Source organism: Protomyctophum bolini (assembly GCF_963924005.1).
Source record: "Protomyctophum bolini genome assembly, chromosome: 7".
Classification (NCBI taxonomy): domain Eukaryota; kingdom Metazoa; phylum Chordata; class Actinopteri; order Myctophiformes; family Myctophidae; genus Protomyctophum; species Protomyctophum bolini.
This window is the reverse complement of record NC_137868.1, coordinates 30,201,117-30,222,660: the sequence shown is the minus strand read 5'-3', so window position 1 is coordinate 30,222,660 and position 21,544 is coordinate 30,201,117. Positions and strand designations below refer to the sequence as shown.

General features: G+C 43.9%; 2 protein-coding genes across 3 annotated transcripts in view; both read right to left on the bottom strand.

Moving 5' to 3' along the window:
• The window catches only part of triob (trio Rho guanine nucleotide exchange factor b), a 147,530-nt gene that overhangs the window by 120,097 nt on the left and 5,889 nt on the right, over nt 1-21,544 (bottom strand). For both annotated transcript variants that reach the window (XM_080768879.1, XM_080768881.1), the window contains exon 2: nt 12,445-12,498. In XM_080768879.1, the coding sequence (XP_080625005.1) occupies nt 12,445-12,498 (54 nt within the window). The remainder of the gene's footprint in view (nt 1-12,444; nt 12,499-21,544) is intronic.
• Nucleotides 18,683-19,409, bottom strand: LOC308317904 (small ribosomal subunit protein eS6-like; the record flags this gene model as incomplete). Its single annotated transcript, XM_080767252.1, has 1 exon — nt 18,683-19,409. The coding sequence occupies exon 1, from the start codon at nt 19,382-19,384 to the stop codon at nt 18,683-18,685; it is 702 nt and encodes a 233-aa protein (XP_080623378.1). The 5' UTR covers nt 19,385-19,409.

Genomic DNA, 21,544 nt, shown 5'->3' with positions numbered 1-21,544 from the left:
CGTTGATTATTATATTGTTTTGCGGGGCAGGTTGGTGCGGGCTGGCTCCCGTGGCGGGACAGGACGGGCGGGTTATGAAGAAAAGCCAGCCCGCGCATCACTAGTAGCCACTGTTAAAAGAAAGGCATACAAATCCAACAAAAAGCTGGTTTGCAGGATTAGTTTCATATTGTTTCATGTTGTTGCACATGAAGTGCTAAAACTTAATGAAACAAAGTTGGCTGGGACCCAGACCCACACCAGACTCTATATTTTCGTTCAGACACTGCTTTTCACAGTGGAACCATCTGATCATCCAGCTGACCTAAACTGACACAGCCAACAGCTGACCTCTGCTAATAGGATTATGTTCTCCTAGGAAGACAAGCTACATGGAATTGAACACATTCCAAACAAAGGAAAAAAGGTCGGAGTTGTCACTTCAAAACAGAAACACTGTTTTGTCTGTGTTATTTGGCTCTGCCCTGCAACTGCATAATAGCTACCTGAGGCAATAGAGCAGAAAACAAATAATTAGTATAAACACATTAGTAAAACAGCAAAAGTGCAAAACACATAATAATAATAATAATAATAAATAATACAGGGCCAATGTCAGGCCTGACGACTCTGTGTCAAAACTCTACAGAAAGTTCTAAGAATCCATGCAGTAAGCTCAGAGTTGTACTCCCTCTTCACAAACACAACAGCGCACATCATGGATAACAGCGGGAAGACGAGATGTGTTTCTGAAAATCTATTATCACAGTCCCTGCCTCCACACGATAAGCCAACGAAAAGCAGCAAGCCAAAACTGTAGGGTGTGTGTGTGTGTCGTGCGTGCGTGCATAAACACATGTAGGCCTTCCAGGTAGCTAAAAGCCAGAGAGTTCCTGTTTACAAATTCAGCAGTCACGGCCGCTTCCCAGTGGAAGAGTGGAATACACAATCATCATATCATGGACTCACAACGCACACTTTGCGCGGCTCAGGCGCTCTATATGTCACGGTTTCATTGAATTAAAGTCAGTATGTGCGGGTTGGTATGCAGCCAGCATGTGGATGCAGTGCAGTATAGTGTTTTATGATGCAAGGTGCCACCATCAGTAACATCTCTGCAGTGCTCTAATGGCTCTTCTCTTCTCTTCTCCACATTGCTCTGTGAATAGATTTTCACTATAGACTTATCCCCAACAAAGACCAGTACCCACAGGACAGGACAGGGTCCCTATCATGGGCCAGGAGGCAGATAATCCATGGCTAACCTCTTCGTTTTCACAGTCCCAAAAACAACTGGCTTTTGTAAATAGAGGGCCATAGGATGGAACTATCTGATGGAATAACTCATACACAAGGACATGCTCAGCTCAGTGGCCTTGTGGTTAGAGTGTCCATCCTGCAACCGGGAGGTCAGGGTTTAATCTCTGTGCTAGTCATACCATACATAGACAGTAAAAATGGCACCCAATAACTCCCTGCTTGGCTCTCAGTATCAAATGTTGGATTGGGGGTAAGTCCCTCCGACAGACTAGCATCATATCCAGGGGGTGTACTTGCACATCAAGCTGCCTTGCTAAGAAAACAGGAGATAGGCTCCTGCTGACAATGACATATGCATGTACCACATGGCTCAGGAAACATTAGTCCACAGGCTACTTACCCATAGACATGCACTGTAAAATCCTCTCCTGCCTTACAAATGGATACATTTACAGTAACACTGATGATTTTACTGTGTACCCAAAAACTCATTTGCAGTGTGAATGAGTTTTACAACTTGACAGTAGTTGATTTACAATAGCATTTCTAGAGAGAATGATTTCACACCAATTTAACGTGTTAAAGCCAAATTTAATCTCACCAACTATTTTCATATTTTGGTAAGGCTCCTTGGTGTCTCAGTGTCTAATTATTCCCACAAAATAAGTGGGGGGGGGGGTACGATGCAGCGAGAGGAAGCAAGAATAAAAGATTAAGTATTGGCTGGGTCCAAGTTTGTATCTGCTCTTAATTTAGGATGCACTGCTCCTAGTCAGTTAATTGTAGGGCCTCCCTCCATTCCAAGCAAACAACACAGAACCACATCTGAATCTGGACTCCACCCTTGAATGCATATATAGATGGAATACTATACATAGATACTGTAGGAAGAGATTTCTATTTCCATCTCTGCCGAATTGCTATGGGAATAACAAATAACTGGGTTGGATATTGAAAACAAAACTTAGGCCTGTCTAAGATTCCACCCACTCATGGGCGAGAGAGACAGAGAGGAAGAGAAAGAGAGAGAGAGACAAAGAGAGTGAAAGGGTGACTGACAGGCCCAGGTTCCAGTCTCTGCACCCCTCACTGTCACCCAGTAGGGGTCACTGCACACTCTAAAAAAATAGTCTTGCCATGTGTAAAAGGTTCAAGATCATGTAGAACTGGGTTTGAGTTCCTTTGTGTTTAAAATGTATCTCTTCTATCAGTATTGTGTAAAAGCAATGGGAATTAATAGAGGATAATTGTAAACAAAGCAAATCCCTATATTTCCTCTCTGGCTCTCTCTGTTTACATTTAGAACTCTATTTCATAGTTTAGGCTAAAGGAATCCATATCAGCAGTGGTACTCCCCACGTTCCTGAACCTTGACAGTCTGTTTAAATAGAGCACCGAAGTCCTGACGTAACTCGCTCATCCCTTCGATTCCCCTGGTTCGCGGAAGTAATTTCTCTATGGAGAATAACATGGGGTGATCTTAATATCGTCTACTATAAGCGTTGTGGTCCAAAAATAAACAAGCTGTCTCGGCGTTATTGTCAGGGAGGTGTCTCTGTATCGTTTGCAACAGTCAGTCACTCATATATGATACAGTCTGCTTCTAGCGAAAATGTAACTAATTCAGCAGCAGTAACATTAGCGTTTTCTGTCAGTCAGTTGATTCTTCATATCCATATGAGTGAAGCGGCCGGGGTGACATGTTTATTATTCAAACACAGTTCTTACATGAAGCAATCTAAAAATCCTCCTATGGCGATTTCAATGCAACTAAACAAATACATGAACCTGGGGACTGACGCCCTCTACTGAAAGTGACGTCAGACTTCGGTGCTCTATATTAAATGCTCATGAGTCTGTCTCTCTCGCTCTGTCTGTCTGTCTGTCTGTCTGCCTGTGCGTGCGTGTGTGTGTGTGTGTGTGTGTGTGTGTGTGTGTGTGTGTGAGAAACACAAGTGAAGTGAGGGGCACTCGCATCATACATCACATTCCGTTCTCAGCCAATCAAATCATCACAAATGTAATTCCGGCCAATCACTTTTGGCGTCACTTTTCTGCCCTCACTTTTTATCCTCAATAATATGTACTTTGCTCAGCCAATCAAATCATCACTAGTATGGGGTGATATTTGAATCTTTATGTTTGTGTTAACACAAACAGACAAAGCTGGGCATAGTAGGAGCTAGTCTCCCTCAAAAAAGACAGATAGCTAGATTATCCTCTCATCCAATGCATTTCCACTGATGGATACTGAAAGTTACTGATATTTAACATAATATCAGATACTATTGTTAAGTAAGTAACCAAAATACATGTATATGCTGAAGGAATAGAGAAAAAAACATATGCCGAATGCAGTATGATGTACTATAGCTACAAAGCATACCGGGTAAACTTGAGAGGCTGTAGCCCAAGAATGGCAAATGCTTGTCTGTGAAGCTACAGTATAGCAAAAAACAAACCACTGAGCCAAATGCTCACTTGCCATAGCCATCATCACTGACTGCTCCATCTCACAATAGACTAGGTTCCAGACGGCCGGACAGTATTTATTATCCATGGCAATGAATTGTCCCGCAATTTGCATATTTTGAGTTTGGGTTTTTACTTTTATAGTTCCGCTTGACTCCCCTGTGGGAAGTGGCTGGTACAGCTGATCCAAAAAACACACATTTAGACAACCATTCAAATTGAGTTTTATGTCAAGGGTCTAGTCATGAAAAACTCAGTAACAGTAACAGTAACTCTGTGGCCTAACTGGCTTGGATATATTGTAGAAGCCATGCAATTGCATTCAACCACATAGATAATTTATGTGGATTCCTCAAATAAATGTTACTTAATTTCCTTTAATTCTCCTCTGTGCCCTACTTCAGTGGTTCTCAGCATGTGGGTTGGGTCTCATGATGTGGGCGGGGTCTCCAGATTACAGTGAATTGACCATTTATTGTTTAAATCATCATACTATAATTCAGCGAATGTCTGAATGTCTGTCTGAATGTCACTGACAGCGCGTTATCTCATCATTGACTGCACCAATCACTCCCAGTTTTCACACAGGCATTGACCATATGAATATGGAGGTCTTAACGGAGCCCTTTTTTCGATTTGACACATTAATGATTAATAATGAATTTAAAACAGCCGTTTACAGCCATTTACAGCAGTTTATTCGTGGTCTATCTCCGACCGAGCCACACTATTAGCACACATCTCTCGATGCCAAAAGAAACCTGCACGCTCCAAGAAACCGGCTAGGCTACTTTTTACAGACGCAACTGTCATATTTACTGTACAAATATTGTTTTTACATCACCACACCATCCCACGGGCAATGCGCCCGGGCGCAGTACCCCCTGTGGCCACAAGAGGGGGGCAAATATCTCACAACGGGTAAGGGCTAGTAATAATAATAAAACATTACGGCTTAAAAATGAATTGAACTTAAGGCCTACTATAAAACTGGTCAAACATTGGCAAATTGTCGAATAATATAAGAGGCAAAAATCATGAAAATAGCACAGTAAATTCACAATATTTATCTGTGGTACCAAATCAAACAAAATGTAATGCCTCTACTCTAGTCTCCTACAACGCCAAGTGCTTGTCAGGGTCACCAGTTCAAATATGATTATTCTGGGGGGGGGGGGGGGGGGTATCGTTGCCTGAAAAGGTTGAGAACCAATGCCCTACTTGATGCTACAGGTACAGCAAAGTTAATAGCAATACTAGCAATACCCCTCTGAAGATGACAGGCAGTGCATGTAAACACAAACCCTTGCAGTCGACAGAGTGAGAGAGCAAGCACATGACTCACACATGCATTCATTAGTTCACTGGTAGACCAAAATAGCTCATTAGCCAGAGTAATGATGTCATAGACAAGTGACTCTTAACGTGCAGAAAAGATTCCAGTCTTCTTTTCTTTAAAAATAAGAAACCACAACTGATCTGGGAGATGTGAGCAAAATGAGTAGGCATGTTATCTGCTGGCTTGTTGTCTATAGTGTATACTGTCTGTTACTGTATATCCTTTTGATTACTGCATTACTGTCTAAATTAATCAAAGTTAACTTAGACAAACGTTTTGCACAAAGTCTCAAATACGTGTTTGGCTGCAATTCTGCATGCCGTCTTCCTGACCTTTGACAGTTCAATGAAGGTTTTTGCCTGTATCAAAATACTCCCCAAATACTGACACAGTCCGGAAGAAAGGATGTGGATAGCCATATCTTTCTTCTTCCCCTCTCAGCAGTGTTAATTTTGACAGAGATTTTTGATTAGTTTAGCCATAGTATTTTCAATAAAAATAATTTAGTTTTTGTCATATTTTAGTCATCTGAAAATATCTGAAGAAGTATCTGAACGAGTGAGCGGCAAGAAGTATCACTCCTTACAATGTTCCTATTATGGATAATCATATTAAGTAGGTTTTGCATCAAAGCAATTAAACAAAACATTAATCAGCATATTCCAGCACCAGTCCTTCCTCTTCAATGAGGAAGAATAAGGCTACAAGTACATAGCATCATATGTTGTATGGCTCCCTGTCTCAGAAGCTAGATCCAAGCATCCTTCATAGATCTTCAGTCAATGAAGGTCCAACATGCACACAGTCACAACCACCATCCCCCCATCACCCTGCCCCTCCCTGCTGCAGCCATCTCTGGCCACCCATTGGCTGAGGACAGGGGAGAGGGGAGAGGTTGATGGCAATTGGACGGATGGTGGAGTGGAACCTTTCCTATAATATGCATCACTGCTTTCCAGGAACAGACATGGGGAAAGGAGGAGAGGGAGGAGGACAGAGAGAAGATGAGAGGAGGAATGGAGACAGGGAGAGGAGATGAGAGAAAGAAGGTAGAGGAGATGAAGACACAGAAGGAAAGAACAAAGGAGGAGGAGAGAGAGGGACAAGGGCGAGATATAGGGAGATGCTAGGCAGGAGGACTACAGATATAGGGAGATGCTAGGCAGGAGGACTACAGATATAGGGAGATGCTAGGCAGGAGGACTACAGATATAGGGAGATGCTAGGCAGGAGGACTACAGATATAGGGAGATGCTAGGCAGGAGGACTACAGATACAATGTGAAGATACTGACTTGGTTATAACTTTTACCTCCTTTCAGCAAACGTTCAGAATCACCTCTATTATGTCCAATGTATACAAATGCAGAATTGTCTTTCAGCCCTTCAAATAGAGAAAGTATCCTGAACAGATGGCGAGCGAGCGAGAGTTTGTGTGTGTGTGTGTGTGTGTCTGTGTGCGCGCACACGCGTGCATGTGTGTGTGTCTGTGTGCGCGCACACGCGTGCATGTGTGCATGCGTGTGTGCATGCATGTGCGTGCATGTCCATGTATGTAATGATATACTGTACTGTAGCAGCATGCCTTTGAAAGCAGATCAAATTCTTGGACTTGGGGCCAATATTTTGTAACCTAATATACCGTATCTTGGACTTGACGTTGTGCCAATATAACCTCCTTGAGTGCATGCTAACCTCTAGTGTGTGTGTGTGTGTGTGTGTGTGTGTGTGTGTGTGTGTTTTGCTTTAACCAGGAAACTAGCTGATGTGGGGGTAGTATAGTCTGCACTGCTGTGTGTACACTGTACAGTACTGTGTATGTGACAGCAATTGAGTTAGTCCCTCCCTTGGCCTAAGAGGCCTGCTGCTGGGTCATGTGGCTCAAGGATCTCTGTCCGACACACACAGAGAGAGAGAGAGAGAGAGAGAGAGAGAGAGAGAGAGACACACACAGAGACACAGAGACAGACATGTACACATTCATTCAACACTGCAGATCATCCCACTGGTGATACGATGACTGACTAGTGTTAGTGTATGTTGAGTAAGTTGAACTTTCAATTCTGCATTTGAGATGAAATTCATGTATATCAAATTATCAACCTAACACAACCTACAGTATAGCACAGGACTGGACACCAAACAGCAGACCACATAACAACAAGCCACCATCGAGTCCATCAACGCTGCAACACGGAGCGAGCGGACATTCGTTGTTTGCCTTGAGATTTTGCTCATTATGCAAAGTGGCTGTTTAAATCACTATTTTTCCAGAGATATCAATAATTAGGTGTGCAGTAGGATGTTGTGTTTCACATTAGAGGCTGAGAACCAACCGCCAATGTTATCATTAACATGTCTGTGATCTTGACGCTTTGCAGCACCGTATCCTCCAATCTCTGCAGCTCATTGCCTCCGACTTGTTTATCTCCACTGGTCCTTTTGTAGTTGATTGTGTTATTGTGTTATTTGCAGCCACAGGAAGTGTTGCTCGGTCAAACAGATAGCAGTATTCTGCTGGTATCCTGTTGCAGGACGACACGGGATGGGCTCTTCCTACAACCAACGCACTGGGAGTTCCGTAGCATTATCCACTTCTGTTCTACTTAACTCACACGCAGACACAAACGCACGGCACGCATGCACAAACTTAAGTAAAGCGTTGAGACAGACACCACACAGTCATGTAATTACAATTTTCCATAGAGGAATTACAATGCGCTTATTCCAGTGAGAACATGAACTTTGAGTAAAATGTGCTTCTACGAAACCTAAGCACAGTAGTTCCAACACTGCCAGGTGCCAACCTCTGACCGCTACACAAACGGTGTATATCTTTTGGTTTTCCCCGTGCCTGTCCTTACGTCCATCGTTCCCTTTGTCCTCCTCCTTCCTCTTCTCTCTAAACTCTTTCTGAAACAACTGATTGCCTATCTCACTCTACATCTGTGTGCATGTGTGTGTGTGTGTGTGTGTGTGTGTGTGTGTGTGTGTGTGTGTGTGTGTGTGTGCGTGTGTGTGCCTGCATCTGTGTGTGTTGTGCATACATCAACAATGAAGTCGTGATGAAAAGCTTAAAGCCTAATTCATACCGTTGTACAAGAGTTACGTATAAATTGAGTTTACGTATCACTGACCCATTTGAGAGACTGCATCGAGACAAAAAAGTGAGATAGAAATCTCACGCTTCACGCATACCAAATTAAATGCAGACGCACGCACATGCGCGAGCACACACCCCCACACACACCCCCACACCCCAACACCCCCCCCACACACACACACACACACACACACACACACACACACACACACACACACACACACACACACACACACACACACACACACACACACACACACACTTCGCCATAGATGGCTGAGTCTTCCCCACCCTGGCCTCTGTGGGGGAGAATAAAAAAAGAAAATCCAATGAGCTCCAGAGGAAACCACTTCCTCCTGAGCTTAAAATTGTGTGCAAGCGAGTGTGTGTGTGTGTGTGTGTGTGTGTGTGTGTGTGTGTGTCAGTGAGTGTGCCTGCCTGCCTGTCTGCCCGCAGTGCACATGGTTAGCATTCAAAGTCTCATTCAATAGGAACGACCACTACAGGCACAGATGAGAGATCTGAGCAGAATTACACTGAACAGAAACATATGGGAGGAGAGGAGAGGAGCAGATGAAGCTAGCTTAAGATTGCAAAACGGGACTTCAAAACTGTGTCCCAACAAAATAGCAAAATATAGCTGACTGTTCTTCCTCCCTCCTCATCTCTTTCTTACATAATAATATGCCAATATTTGAAAATAAAAAGGCTACACTGTATCCCGGACAGAGTTGGTGTCATAGCGTCCTTGAAAAAGACTCTGGACCCCTAATTGCTCCCGATATGCAGGTTGATGCCTTGCATGGTTTCCTCCGCCATCGGTGTATGAATGTATGGGTGAATGTCAATGTAATGCACAATCTATGTAAAGCTTTGATAAAAGCGCTATATAAATGCACCATTTATAATTTTATCCCTGGTGTCTAGCTAATCAGTAATGAAAGTTATTGTCCCCCACCCCCAATTGGAATACAACCTCAAGTAACCAGTTTGCAGATCATGTACTGTAGTTGCTTCATTCCACCCTACAGAGCCAACTGGAAACCAACTGCCACTGTCTGCAATTCAAATTATTCACCAGCCACAACTTCTCATAGCACTGGCACTGTGAGTTGAATGTGATTGGCACAATGACATATTAAATTCCTTCTGGCTAGATTTGGCTGTTAGCCCACTGTATGACTGTAATAGATCATTTTAGATGGTGAGCCTGAACTAGACCAACTGCTTATTGTTGTTAAGTGAGTTAGTTTGTGGTCAGGATTCTCACTAGTGCAGCAGACTCTACTGTTGTTTATGTGTAAACATGTATTTGTCCTCTCTCTTGTGTACTTGGGACATGAAGGAACAGCAGTGCTCCTCTCCCTCCCTCATCATGTTTAACCACTTATTTTAAACACTATTTTATTATTTGTTGTACGATGGTGTCACTGGCAAAATAGCTGATGATGATCAACAAGCTTACAATGCGTCACATCAAGAAGCGATGAGGGTTTTGTACTGTAGATCTGTTATGTAAGATATTTGTATATTCTTGCCTATAATTACATGCCTAATATAGGGACGCCAGGTTTGAAGTGGCATTATGCATGGCTTGCCTAGGCTTTAGTATGGCACTGTGACATTGGGCAGAACTTCTGGATAGGGAGACAAGACAGGTTGATCTTGTTAGTGAAGTTTAGATGTGGCAGCAGGGTTGACAGCACCCACAGACTTCTGTCTCTTACTTTATGACAGTCTATGTGATGGATAGCTACTGCTTTTTCACCGTCATCGCAAACTGAGAGAACTACATCACTATAAGCAGGCCTACTGGCCAGTACCAAGCACCAGTCCATAGCATTACTTGTATTGAATAATAAAGACTTACACCTATTTGGGTCAAATTTCTCCATTAGAAAACTGTGTGTGTGTGTGTGTGTGTGTGTGTGTGTGTGTGTGTGTGTGTGTGTGTGTGTGTGTGTGTGTGTGTGTGTGTGTGCGTATGCGTCTGTTTCTGATTTGAAGAAACTGTCAAACATGGATCATCTTTTAATTCAGTACCAGACCAGTTTGATTCTGGTATTGACCCAATAAGTGATGCCAGTCCAGTGCAGTGCAGTGACAGGCTTATAAGAGGCCACACAAAGAAGAGATACAGATCAAGATACTTTAGTTCCAGACTTCCAGTTTCAGCCTCCCTTGACAACAAGCAGCTCAAATGAAAACCAGTTTGTTGTGGGCTGACCAAGTGTCAACCAAGTCTAAGTCCAGGTCCTAAAACACTTTTTTAAATATCTGGATAACACAAATATGAAGAAAAAAGAAAGAAACCCTGAAAAATAGATCACATTCGAACTGGGGACCCCCCACCCTGGAATGAAGGAGACCCTTTGTGCGGGGATTGGGGACCCACAGGTTGAGAAGCACTGATCTAATGTAATGCAGAGGACATAACCACAACAGAGGAAATGAAGATATAGTACAACAATTCCCAAAGACAACTGTCATCACCAGAAGCTAAACAAGAAACCACCACGACAATAAACAGATTGTTGTCCACTTTACAGTTCAGAATAGCTGCTGGGAGATTATGTGTTGTACACATGGCTAGGAATAAAGTAAGAAACACATGCACGCTTGAACACACACAAACACAGACAGACATACGGTGTGCAACTGTGCATGCACGCATGTTGCACTTGCAAGTGCACATAATGCATATACTAACGCGAGACAATTTGTGTCACTTTGGCTTGCAGCACACGTCATGTTTAGAGTAGAGTAGACTGTGCCAGGTCAGCAAATAATTAATGGAATAATGCTTCATAAGTCCAAGGAGATTTCACACACCTGCAGTTCCATGGTAAAGCACAGTACACTGCACACACAGTTTGCTAAATAAGGGATAAATTCAGTAACTAATTAACTGTGGGGTGAATAATTAAAAGAGAACATCCATACTCCATAGTGAAAGCACACATTAATGACCAAAATATACCTTTTTTGAGGTAAACGGTTTCAGGTTGTGAATGTGAACTTGTGTATGGGTTTGCCTGTCATTTCACAAGTTAACCGCATGAGCATCCCAATTGTAGGCATGATGTCATACCAGGTGAACAGTCGCCCCAAAAATATCAGATCTACAAGCTCAAGTAGAGACCCCTGGGGGACACCCATCAACAAAGTGTATCAGTCACAATCGCATTACACCTCATCTACACAGGCAGGGATAGGAGCAAGCTTTCCAACGGCGATATTGCACGAAAAACTGTCCTGATATGGAGCGTCGGCCATTGTGTTGCGACATAGCCTGAACCAATCAAATAACCAATGTGCCAATGTGCAATAGTAGCGGGCCGCGTGTCACTCCCCATCTCTCTCCCCCTTTCCTGCCTAACTACTATTCCCTATCAATAAAGGCATTAAAAGCCCGAAAACAAGTGAACCTTTTCATGTGCTCATCATCCTTACTCACAAACAGATTTGCTGCCAGTTTGCTTTGCCACGCATCGTGCCAAGCCTTTCAACTTAAATCACACTTTCTGGTCTCCAAAGACTTCCAATGCATTTTATTCCAGGGGAGATTAAGTCGAATAATCAGGGGCTTGGCAAGCAGCCCCATATTCAGTTAGGATAATCCACACACAAAACCCAACATGCCACTTCACTGCTCTGCTTTCATCCAAAATCAACGTCCTCTAGAATGGCTGGGTGTATTTTTAGTGTGTGCACGGTGCATGGTAGGGGTGTTCGGGACATGACCCCGTCAGTTCATGGTTACTAACTGATGCCACACAGCCTAATGGGATGAGACTCCAATGTGCCACAGCAATCATGGAGAACACAACAATTCCCTTCAAATGGACATGGTGCTCTTGACTGTTTGACTCAGTCAAGAGCGTGTCTCTCTCTCACACACGCCACAAACGCACACCACAAACACATGCGCACAAAAACAAACAAACATTTGGCACTCTTTTAGCATGGTTGAACTAAGGACTGTTTTAAGAAATGACAATGCTTTCTGTCCTACAAACCAATTCCTGCTGTTCTTAAACAAAACACCGTTTATGGCGATCATGATACTTCCCTAAAGACCAAAATCTCAACCTCCCTCTTTCAATAATTGGAATTACGTTTGAAGATGATTACTTTAATATATTTTATATCATCAGTGGTATTTCAGACAACAATGACAAGTGCAGTGAATGAAGTGAACATTAAAATTAAATACACAGCCATTTCCTGGTCAGGAAGGAATTTCTACATTGACACATTGAAAGACTTTTATAGCTAGAAAGAACACATACCTGACGTTTGACCAGGGCCATCCAGTTTGGGTTCACATTTCGGGAGGTTGCAATCTGGTGACAGAAGGAGAGACCAATAAGAAAGAGAGTGAGTGTCAAAAATAAAAAATAAAAGAAAGGTAAAGAGCAGTGAAAGGTTCCGTCCGCGTGCTGTGTAAAGCCCTTGTCTCAGCCTTCACTGTAACTGTGTGTTAGAATTCAAAGCCTTGTGATTACAGAGCGCAGATGAGAGAGATCAGACCACGAGCAGCACTTTGATGCGAGTATCATGGATAGTCCCCGAGATTGAACAGCATTATTAGACATGTTGTGGCCCTGTGGAAACACACACAAACAAACACACACGCACGCACGCACACACACGCACTGACCGTGCACAGATACCACTGAATGACTTTCAGCACACCGGCTGATAAGGGAGTGAATTATTTAAAGTTATTCAGTAGATCTGTATCTTGAACACCAGGGGAATCATATCCTGCAAGATGAAACATTAAAGACTTGTACAGATGATGGAGTGGGTCTTATTCATGTCATGTCATTCTAAGTTCATTAATGTTGGAGTTGAGGCTTTGTCTCTGAATTATCCCATTGTTGCTCTTGATGATGTGGCATCAGCTTCAGTTTCACGTATTGTTTCGTTATTATGAAAGATCATCCAAGAATCCTCAGTCTGGTTCAGAACTTATTTTCAACCTTTGGAAAAACTAGCCAGAGCAAATTTAAACCACAGACGGAGCCTTTATTTTGGCTGGCAGGAATGATGGCAAATTCCGTTTCAAACTTGCTTTTAAAACCTGCATCCAGAATAACCCATGTATTTAAATCACGAACTGAGCCGTACGAAGTGCTACATTTTTAACAGAATGCATTTTGTGGCAGTGACAGCATGTCTGCTGGGAGTCTAATACACTGCATTGACATGTCTTTCTTTCTGGGTCACTCGTCAGTAGGACAGTGCAGCGGCACGAGACTGCGAGTGGTGAGTGACACAGTTGAGGCGGGGAGGGGGAGTGAGGGAAAGATTAGCTCTGTCCTGGCTTGAATTCTCGTAGCCTAGCTCCCACTCTGAAATGACCAGCCTGGCATATGCTGGTGCCTTGCAGGGATTAGTCTAATGGTTTATACAATACATGTACAGTATGTTGTATGTTTAATTTTATACAGATCGGAGTGTATAATCAGTGAAGAATGATCACTTCATGTAGGTGTTTAGTCTGTCATGATTGTGTGTACTGTAGTACTAGTATAAGCCGATAAGGTATACGGTATATGTTTTTTCCCTTGTTTTTCTTCTTTTCTTTTATTCCTTTCTTTACCTAAAATGTACCCTAGTGCAGGGGTTCTCAAGATCTTTGGCTGGGGACCCCCGACAATGCTTTGACCATGTCTCGTGATGCCCGCCCCACTCCCCACCCCCAATACAAATGATCTGCTACAATAACCTTAATAATAATCAAATTGCATCATAAATAAATACTGAAACCAGATTCATTATTATTCAGATTCAATCATTAAGGAAAGTTTATGCATGTACTATGTGTACTAATGTATGTAAACTCTTAATTTCCATTTTCCCCCCAAAAATGATCTGGCAACCCCCCGAGGGGGTTGAGAACCTGTGCCCTAGTGCAGTGTTTCCCAACCTGTGCTACGGGGAGCTATGGTGCTCCTCTTGATGTCTCCAAGTGTTCCGCCTGATTTTAACTAAATTAACACTATCCCTCCCCCGAAAGCAAAAGCTATTGAGCTGCAGGCTTCCTATTGTTGCGTCGTTGTTGTCACACGTCTAACCATTAGACATGCGATAACTACAACACGGAACAATAGACTCTAACGACCCTCGGCCATTGAAATGTTAATGCTTAGATGCATGCAGAAGACGCTACATTTCGCTCCCTCCAGAAAGACTGGAGCGCACAGAGCGCACGTAGACAGCAGACACATACTGTCCCGACCCAAACACTGAGGAGGTAAAGTAAACGTGACGTTGTTGTGATTAAACATAATGTGCCACGAAAAATAGATGTCCAAAATAGCTTTCCATAGATGTCCAAACATGATCGCCTCGTTCGGCCAACAAAATATATCTCCCTCCCTTCACAGAAGCGCAGCGATGCCTGATTTATTCTTCGTCGTACACGTGTTATGCTTGCATGCTGAAAATGGCTGATCTACAAGCTCACAGCGCGTTGCGGACGCAACGCGTTGTGAGCTTGTCGATCAGCTATTTTCAGCACGTGGAAATAAGCAGGCTGTGAGAACTGAGACCCTTCACAATAAAAGCATGCAGCATTCACAAGTTGGCTCATAATAAAGAAAGGAAAAGGATTAGGTGGCATTTCACATTTCATATGAGCAATTTTTTTGAAACTGAGGCTCTGTCTCTGTCCTTTTCTTTCTCTTTGAAGTTATTTGATGAGTGCTGTCATGTGTGTTTTTAAAAGTATATTTACTTTTACGTTTTACTATATATATATATATATATATATATATATATATATATATATACATATATATATATATATATATATACACCCCCCCCTAGGTGTTCCCCGAGATTTTAGGGCTATGAAAAGTGTTCCCTGGGACAAAAAAGGTTGGGAAACACTGCCCTAGTGGATGCTATTTGTTTGATGGATGGATGAGGATTTCATTACACTTCGGTTACTCCTAATTTCAGGCCAAAGTATAAGCCTGAAATAGTCCTGTCAGTCTTACAATGTGTATAAATGTGTATTTTTTACTTATTTTTTTCCTGAATAGTTTAGCACCAGCATAATGCTGCCCAAGATGGATTACAGTGGCAGCCTTCTTGTGATGAGGGAGGTAGAGAGGTAAGGAGAGAGGTAGGATTGACTCTCTCACTCTCTCTCTCACACACATTTTGGGGGGTAATAAATAATTATTCATTTTATGGTCAGCCAACCATCGTTAACAGAAAACTATTGCCTCAAACTTGGGCTAAAGGTCATATACTTTTAGCCCAAGTGTATGCCTGCACCCGTACGAGTAGCCAAGTAGAGAGAGAGAAGAAAATGGAATCCAAAGTAGGTACAGTAAATGAAGTGTGAATGATGCATCAGCAAAACACCCATGTAAAGCTTAAAGCCAAAAAATGCTAAATTGTTCTCTTGAAAATCAATTATTTCCCACAAAGGATACCACTGTGTGTCAACGTATATTAGGCTTAAGCCAGAGTCCATCCAGCCTTGGCCTGGCGCTACTCATATGGCTGAGGTCACATGTGTTGGCGTCTTCAAAGGGAGAAAGGATATAGTGTGTGTGTGTGTGTGTGTGTGTGTGTGTGTGTGTGTGTGTGTGTGTGTGTGTGTGTGTGTGTGTGTGTGTGTGTGCGTGCGTGTCTACAATTCCTGTTTGACAGACTGAGCACAGCTGTTGACAGGAGACAGGCAGTTGTCCTGTCTCCTGTCTCCTAGGGCAGCATACAGAAGACAGACAGACAGACATTGCATTTCACCAAAACTGTGTCACCATCTCATATAATGTTATTTTTTCCCCTTTTTTTTCCATATTGGCCAACATACTGTATGAGTTTGGTGACATCAAAGGCTTAGGCGAATGACTCAAACCCACAGCAAGCCTTTCTAAATGTTGGTACAGTCATGGCATGTGTTCCATATGTTCCCTAAACAAAGATTCAGAGAGAATTCAAACTCTAAAGCACCTCAGTGCTACAAACCACATATAAGACCCCTACAGTATATATTATCACACATGTGCCTTTATTTGCCCTGAGAGAGGGCGGTGATAAAAGTACACAGAGGGTGATAAGCACAAGCTCAATGGTCAACTGGCATATACTGTAAGTCCTCCTCAGGCTAAATCCGTACCTCCATGTCTAAGGCGGCAGATGATCAATCAGTGAAGTGTTTTAAAACATTTTTCTAAACATTAGTTGATTTGTCATACCATTACAAAATAATATATATAGCGCTTAAGTGGTAAAGGAAAGGAACAGATCTGTCGTGTCCAACACAGATGAAACTCAGCAAACCCACCAAACAGTTACTGCGGATGGTTTGGTTAGATCCAGGGCTGAGGAGCAGATCTAGGTGTGAAGGAACGAAAACACAGAGCAGTTGGCCGTTGACAACTCACAGAATGGCAGCGAAATGGCATGTATTCGTTTTCAGCCAACTAACTCCCTACTCCGGAGGGAAATCACAGTGAGACTGCCGTTTTGTTCACCAGGCAGTTCCGCGTAGACATTAATGTAGATCTATTGGTTCAATTAAAGTGTTGATCAAATGCAAATTTCTCGTTGTCTTTGTGATTAAATAATGCAAGCGCCGACAAATTGGTGCTTGCATTCTTCGTTTCCCCCTAGTACATGCACCATGCGCCAGACCAACTGATCCAAAGAGTAGCATAAAGAGGGGCTGACAGACAGGCCATAGGATATTATTATGCAACCTCAATGAGCTGTGTGTGTGTGTGTGTGTGTGTGTGTGTGTGTGTGTGTGTGTGTGTGTGTGTGTGTGTGTGTGTGTGTCTGTTGGAGCCCCTGGGGACCATGGCTGCATGTGTCTGTGACTGCTGTTCCGAATAGCTAGTCTTTAAAGAAATATAGAGCATCCTGGGAGGCCTATGGCTTCAGGTTCTAGATCCAGATGTGTGGGCTGTGTTTTAAATAGTAGGGAGAGGCAGAGAGGGGAGTACGAGGGGAGAACAGCGTGAGGAGAGGGAGAGAGGGGAGTACAAGGGGAGAACAGGTTCTAGATCCAGATGTGTGGGCTGTGTTTTAAATAGTAGGGAGAGGGAGAGAGGGGAGTACGAGGGGAGAACAGCGTGAGGGAGAGGGAGAGAGGGGAGTACGAGGGGAGAACAGTGTGAGGGAGAGGGAGAGAGGGGAGTACGAGGGGAGAACAGTGTGAGGGAGAGGGAGAGAGGGGAGTACGAGGGGAGAACAGCGTGAGGGAGAGGGAGAGAGGGGAGTACGAGGGGAGAACAGATGTGTGGGCTGTGTTTTAAGTAGTAGGGAGAGGGAGAGAGGGGAGCACGAGGGGAGAACAGGTTCTGGATCCAGATGTGTGGGCTGTGTTTTAAGTAGTAGGGAGAGGGAGAGAGGGGAGTACGAGGGGAGAACAGCGTGAGATACTGGTCCCTGGTGTTTATTGAGAGAGTAGGATTTCCTAACTTACGAGTCCGACTCTGTTTGCTCTAACTACTTAAGACGTAATTGTAATTGTTTGTTTTATGTACTGCTGCGCCTGCTACCCTAAACAGGGCTGTTACGAGGGGTTAAAGATGTGTATCTCAATGGAATTGAGGATGCTACAAATCTCAATGCTCCTGTATTCACAAGTTTCAGTGTCCCATGAGGCCTTGCATGAATTATGTCATTCAATTCATTTGAGTGATCTGCGTCAGTCTACGCACCATATCTAAAACCACATATTACACACATAAAGACCCCCAGGAAAGTGTTCTAAATCTTCTAAAAGTCATTAACAGATATTTTTGTGTCCCTTTAAGTGGTTAATCAGATTTTTTTTAAATCACCTGTATGAAGTCACGGGCGCTCTTAATGCATCATTATACATCATCACATTCTGGCCAATCCGAATTTTTCACATTGATTCGTTGATAACTATACCAGTAAGACGCGCAAACGCGGGAAGCGAACGCAGCTCGTACATATTTGGGTTTTGGACGTATAGCTGCTTTGGGGACTCCTTATATGTTACGTTATGGCTGAGTCATGGTGACACAAATCACTCAGCTCCATATATGGGCACAAAAGCAGGACAGACACACACACAGACAGACATGATCTGCTAGTTCTCATAGTAAGTGCTCACTGCGTTCGCAATTAGCACTGCAGGGTGGGACGTGTGGACAGCGGCCGTTGCTAGGCAACACCTTGCTCAGCCGCACCCGGACCTGAATTCACATCCTGGTTTACGGGCCGACAAACTACTTTATTTACTCGGGAATCTACACTGCCTCCGTGAAGATTGATCAACGCTGGTGTTCTGTCCTAATTTCTGACTTCATCATGCATCTTGTTTAGCATATTATTAACGCTTCTAAAGAGAGATCAGTTTTACGCAGGCGTAGTAATGGAACATTTCACTTCACGGTTTTGGGGGGAAATGAAAGGCAGGGGTTTTCAGAGTAAAATCTCCCTCATCTGCTTGGCACCTTTATTCTGAAAAATGGCACCCAAATTGTAAAAATTGTCTTTTTTATTTCTTTCAGCACATTATTTATTTTACTTCTGCCTGGACTTCTGGCGCCTCTTGGCAATTTGTTCCTTCCGCTTCTCCTTGGCCTCCTTCATTCTTTTGTTCAGCAGTTTGTCATACTCTGAGGCCTCTTCCTTGTTTTTCTGGGTACGCCTTCTCTTCAGGGCAATGCGGCGCCTCTTGTGTTGCAGCACACGAGGTGTTATCAGCCTCTGGATCTTGGGAGCCTTGCTTCTGGTCTTCACTTCTCTTCTAATGACATACTGTCTCACATCGTCTTCCTTCGACAGGTGGAAGAGCTTGCGGATCTTGCTGGCCCTCTTGGGACCCAGGCGGCGTGGTACGGTAATGTCAGTCAGTCCTGGAATATCCTTCTCACCTTTCTTGACGATGACCAAGTTGAGAACGCTGAGGTTGGCATCGACAATACAACCACGGACAGACTTGCGCTTGCGCTCGCCAGTCCTGCGGGGGCGGTAGCAGGAGTGGCCCTTGCTGAGCAGCAGGCGCACACGGCCATTGGTCAACACACCCTGCTTCATTGGGAAGCCCTGTTTGTCGTTGCCTCCACTGATGCGCACCACATAGCCTTTCCACTCATCACCCAGGGGGTCGGCAGACACCTGACTGGCCATGTGCTTCTCGTAAAATGTACGAAGCTGTCTTTCATCGTCCACTTCTATCAGCTTCTGGCAGCCAGTGGCTGGGAACGATATGTTCAGCTTCATTTTGCTAAACTGCCACGGAAAAGAGAACAGATAATGGGAGGGTGGGTCTTATATAGTTATGTCAGAGTAATGTCAGAGGTCCCGCTGCTATGCCCAAATATGGAGTGTATTGTCTAACCTCATGTGTCATCATGGCATCTGCTGCAAACAAATCAGTCAGCTCCATATATGGGAACAAAAAGGGGCATACCCACCCATATATGGGCATATACTGATGACATCAGCGATCTAAACATGGGCATAACAGGAACAAGGACTGACAGAAACAGAGATCCAGTTGTCCAGAGCCACAGATCCGACCGCTATCCCCATATATGGTCATGTGCTATTGTGCATATATGGGACCAAACTTGAGGGAGTCCTTGACTGCCGTCAAGTCGTTTGGATATTCCGTTGTTCAGAACCTCTAATTCAACCAATATGCTCATATATGAGCATTCCAATAGATGGGCATACTGATTACATCAGGGCACAAAAGGGACACAGATCTTAAAGTGAGGAAGGCACTTGCATGCATGGAGGGCCCTGAATGGCATGGCCAGATAATCAGCAAAGACCTCCGAACATCGCGCATTTTATTCAAACCATGGAGAGCCGTAGATTAGAAGTTATTCAGCTTTTTAGTCAGCCTGTATAAAGGGATGCGGACGGCAGCGAGGTTGCACAAACGGGTCTAGGATCGTTAAGAAGGAAAGGCCGGGGGCACGGTGGCACAGTCGGTAGCTCTGTCACGCGGTCACCTCACAGCTACAAGGTCCTGGGTTTGATTCCCGCTGTAGGCCTGTGCTGGGGGGCGTGTTTTCTCCTCTCATCAGTACCCATACCCTACAAGGTGCAGTTGGCAAAAGGGCCTTTCCGTTTGGAGTTTGCATGTTCTCCCCGTGTTCCTTCCACACACTACATCCAACCGGGGAATATCCCCCTCCCTGTCAGGTGAAAAGAAGCAGCTTAATTGGACTCAAACTTGAAGGAAGCATGAGGTCAGTCTGTTGCTCTCCCCTGGTTGGTAGAGGGAGTGTAGGTAGAGCCCAGGATTACATGATTAGACAATTGACACTGGGTCAAAAAAAATGGGTTACAAAAATTGAGGGATAAAATAAATGTTTTTACCCTTTTTTTGCAGGGAAGAGTGGAGAAACAGGGAGAAATAAAGATAAACGAAAAACTAAAAAGGAATGACTCAGTCTTAACTGCCAGGTGCAGAAAGCTCTTGTTTATGAACATCTATAATCAGTTTGTGTGCTGCAGCCTTTGCCTCAGCTCACGGAGTATGCAGCAATACAGCTTCACGTTGTGGCGTTCAGAGAATGGGTTTAATGCTGTTCAGACAATGGGTTTTAAGGGTAAGTCTATTAGAGGCAGCCTAGAGGCAGGCATGCAGCCAATCATGAAACAAAGTGTCTACTACGGTCGCTAGTAGAGAAGTAGAACATTTTCAAACAGCACCACAACGAAGACAGTGGGCGTGTGCAGTGGAGTGAGGGGATTGTCTTATCAGAGGAGGGATTTGAAGGAGGCCCACAGGTACCATACAGCCCACAACCTAGACCTGCAATCGTTCCATCCATCCCTCCCTCACTCCATCCCCCCCTCCTGTGCTTCCATGGCCCAGGGCGACGAGGGTGGCAGGTTGGTGATTTATACCTCTGTGTGTAAGTGTGCTTGCGTGTGTGTGTGGTCATGAAGCTGTTCCCCAGGCTACACTTACCATCCTACAGACACATTACCAGCCTATTGGAATTCCTGGTTATTGACATCAGGCTAAAAAGTCAATATCCTTAGTATGTATGGTGGTGTGTCCATCTCTAGTTCCTTTCCAACCACACTGACTGCCATAACTGTGTGGTCATTTTCAGCAGCTGTTTATCACCCGACTTTCAGTAGTAGGTCAAAAATGTGTTCACTGACATGTTAGCAAGCAATACTCTTCATATGTGAACTGTCTTATAGTACTGTGTGTGTGTGTGTGTGTGTGTGTGTGTGTGTGTTCAAGGTGGACTATCCACTACCCCCCCTCCCCCCCCCACACACACACACACACACACACACACACACACACACACACACACACACACACACACACAAAATAAAGAAAAACTTATTTTCGTTTTAAACCAGGGCAAGAGCTGGCCTCCTGTACTGTACACATGGGCACAGGCC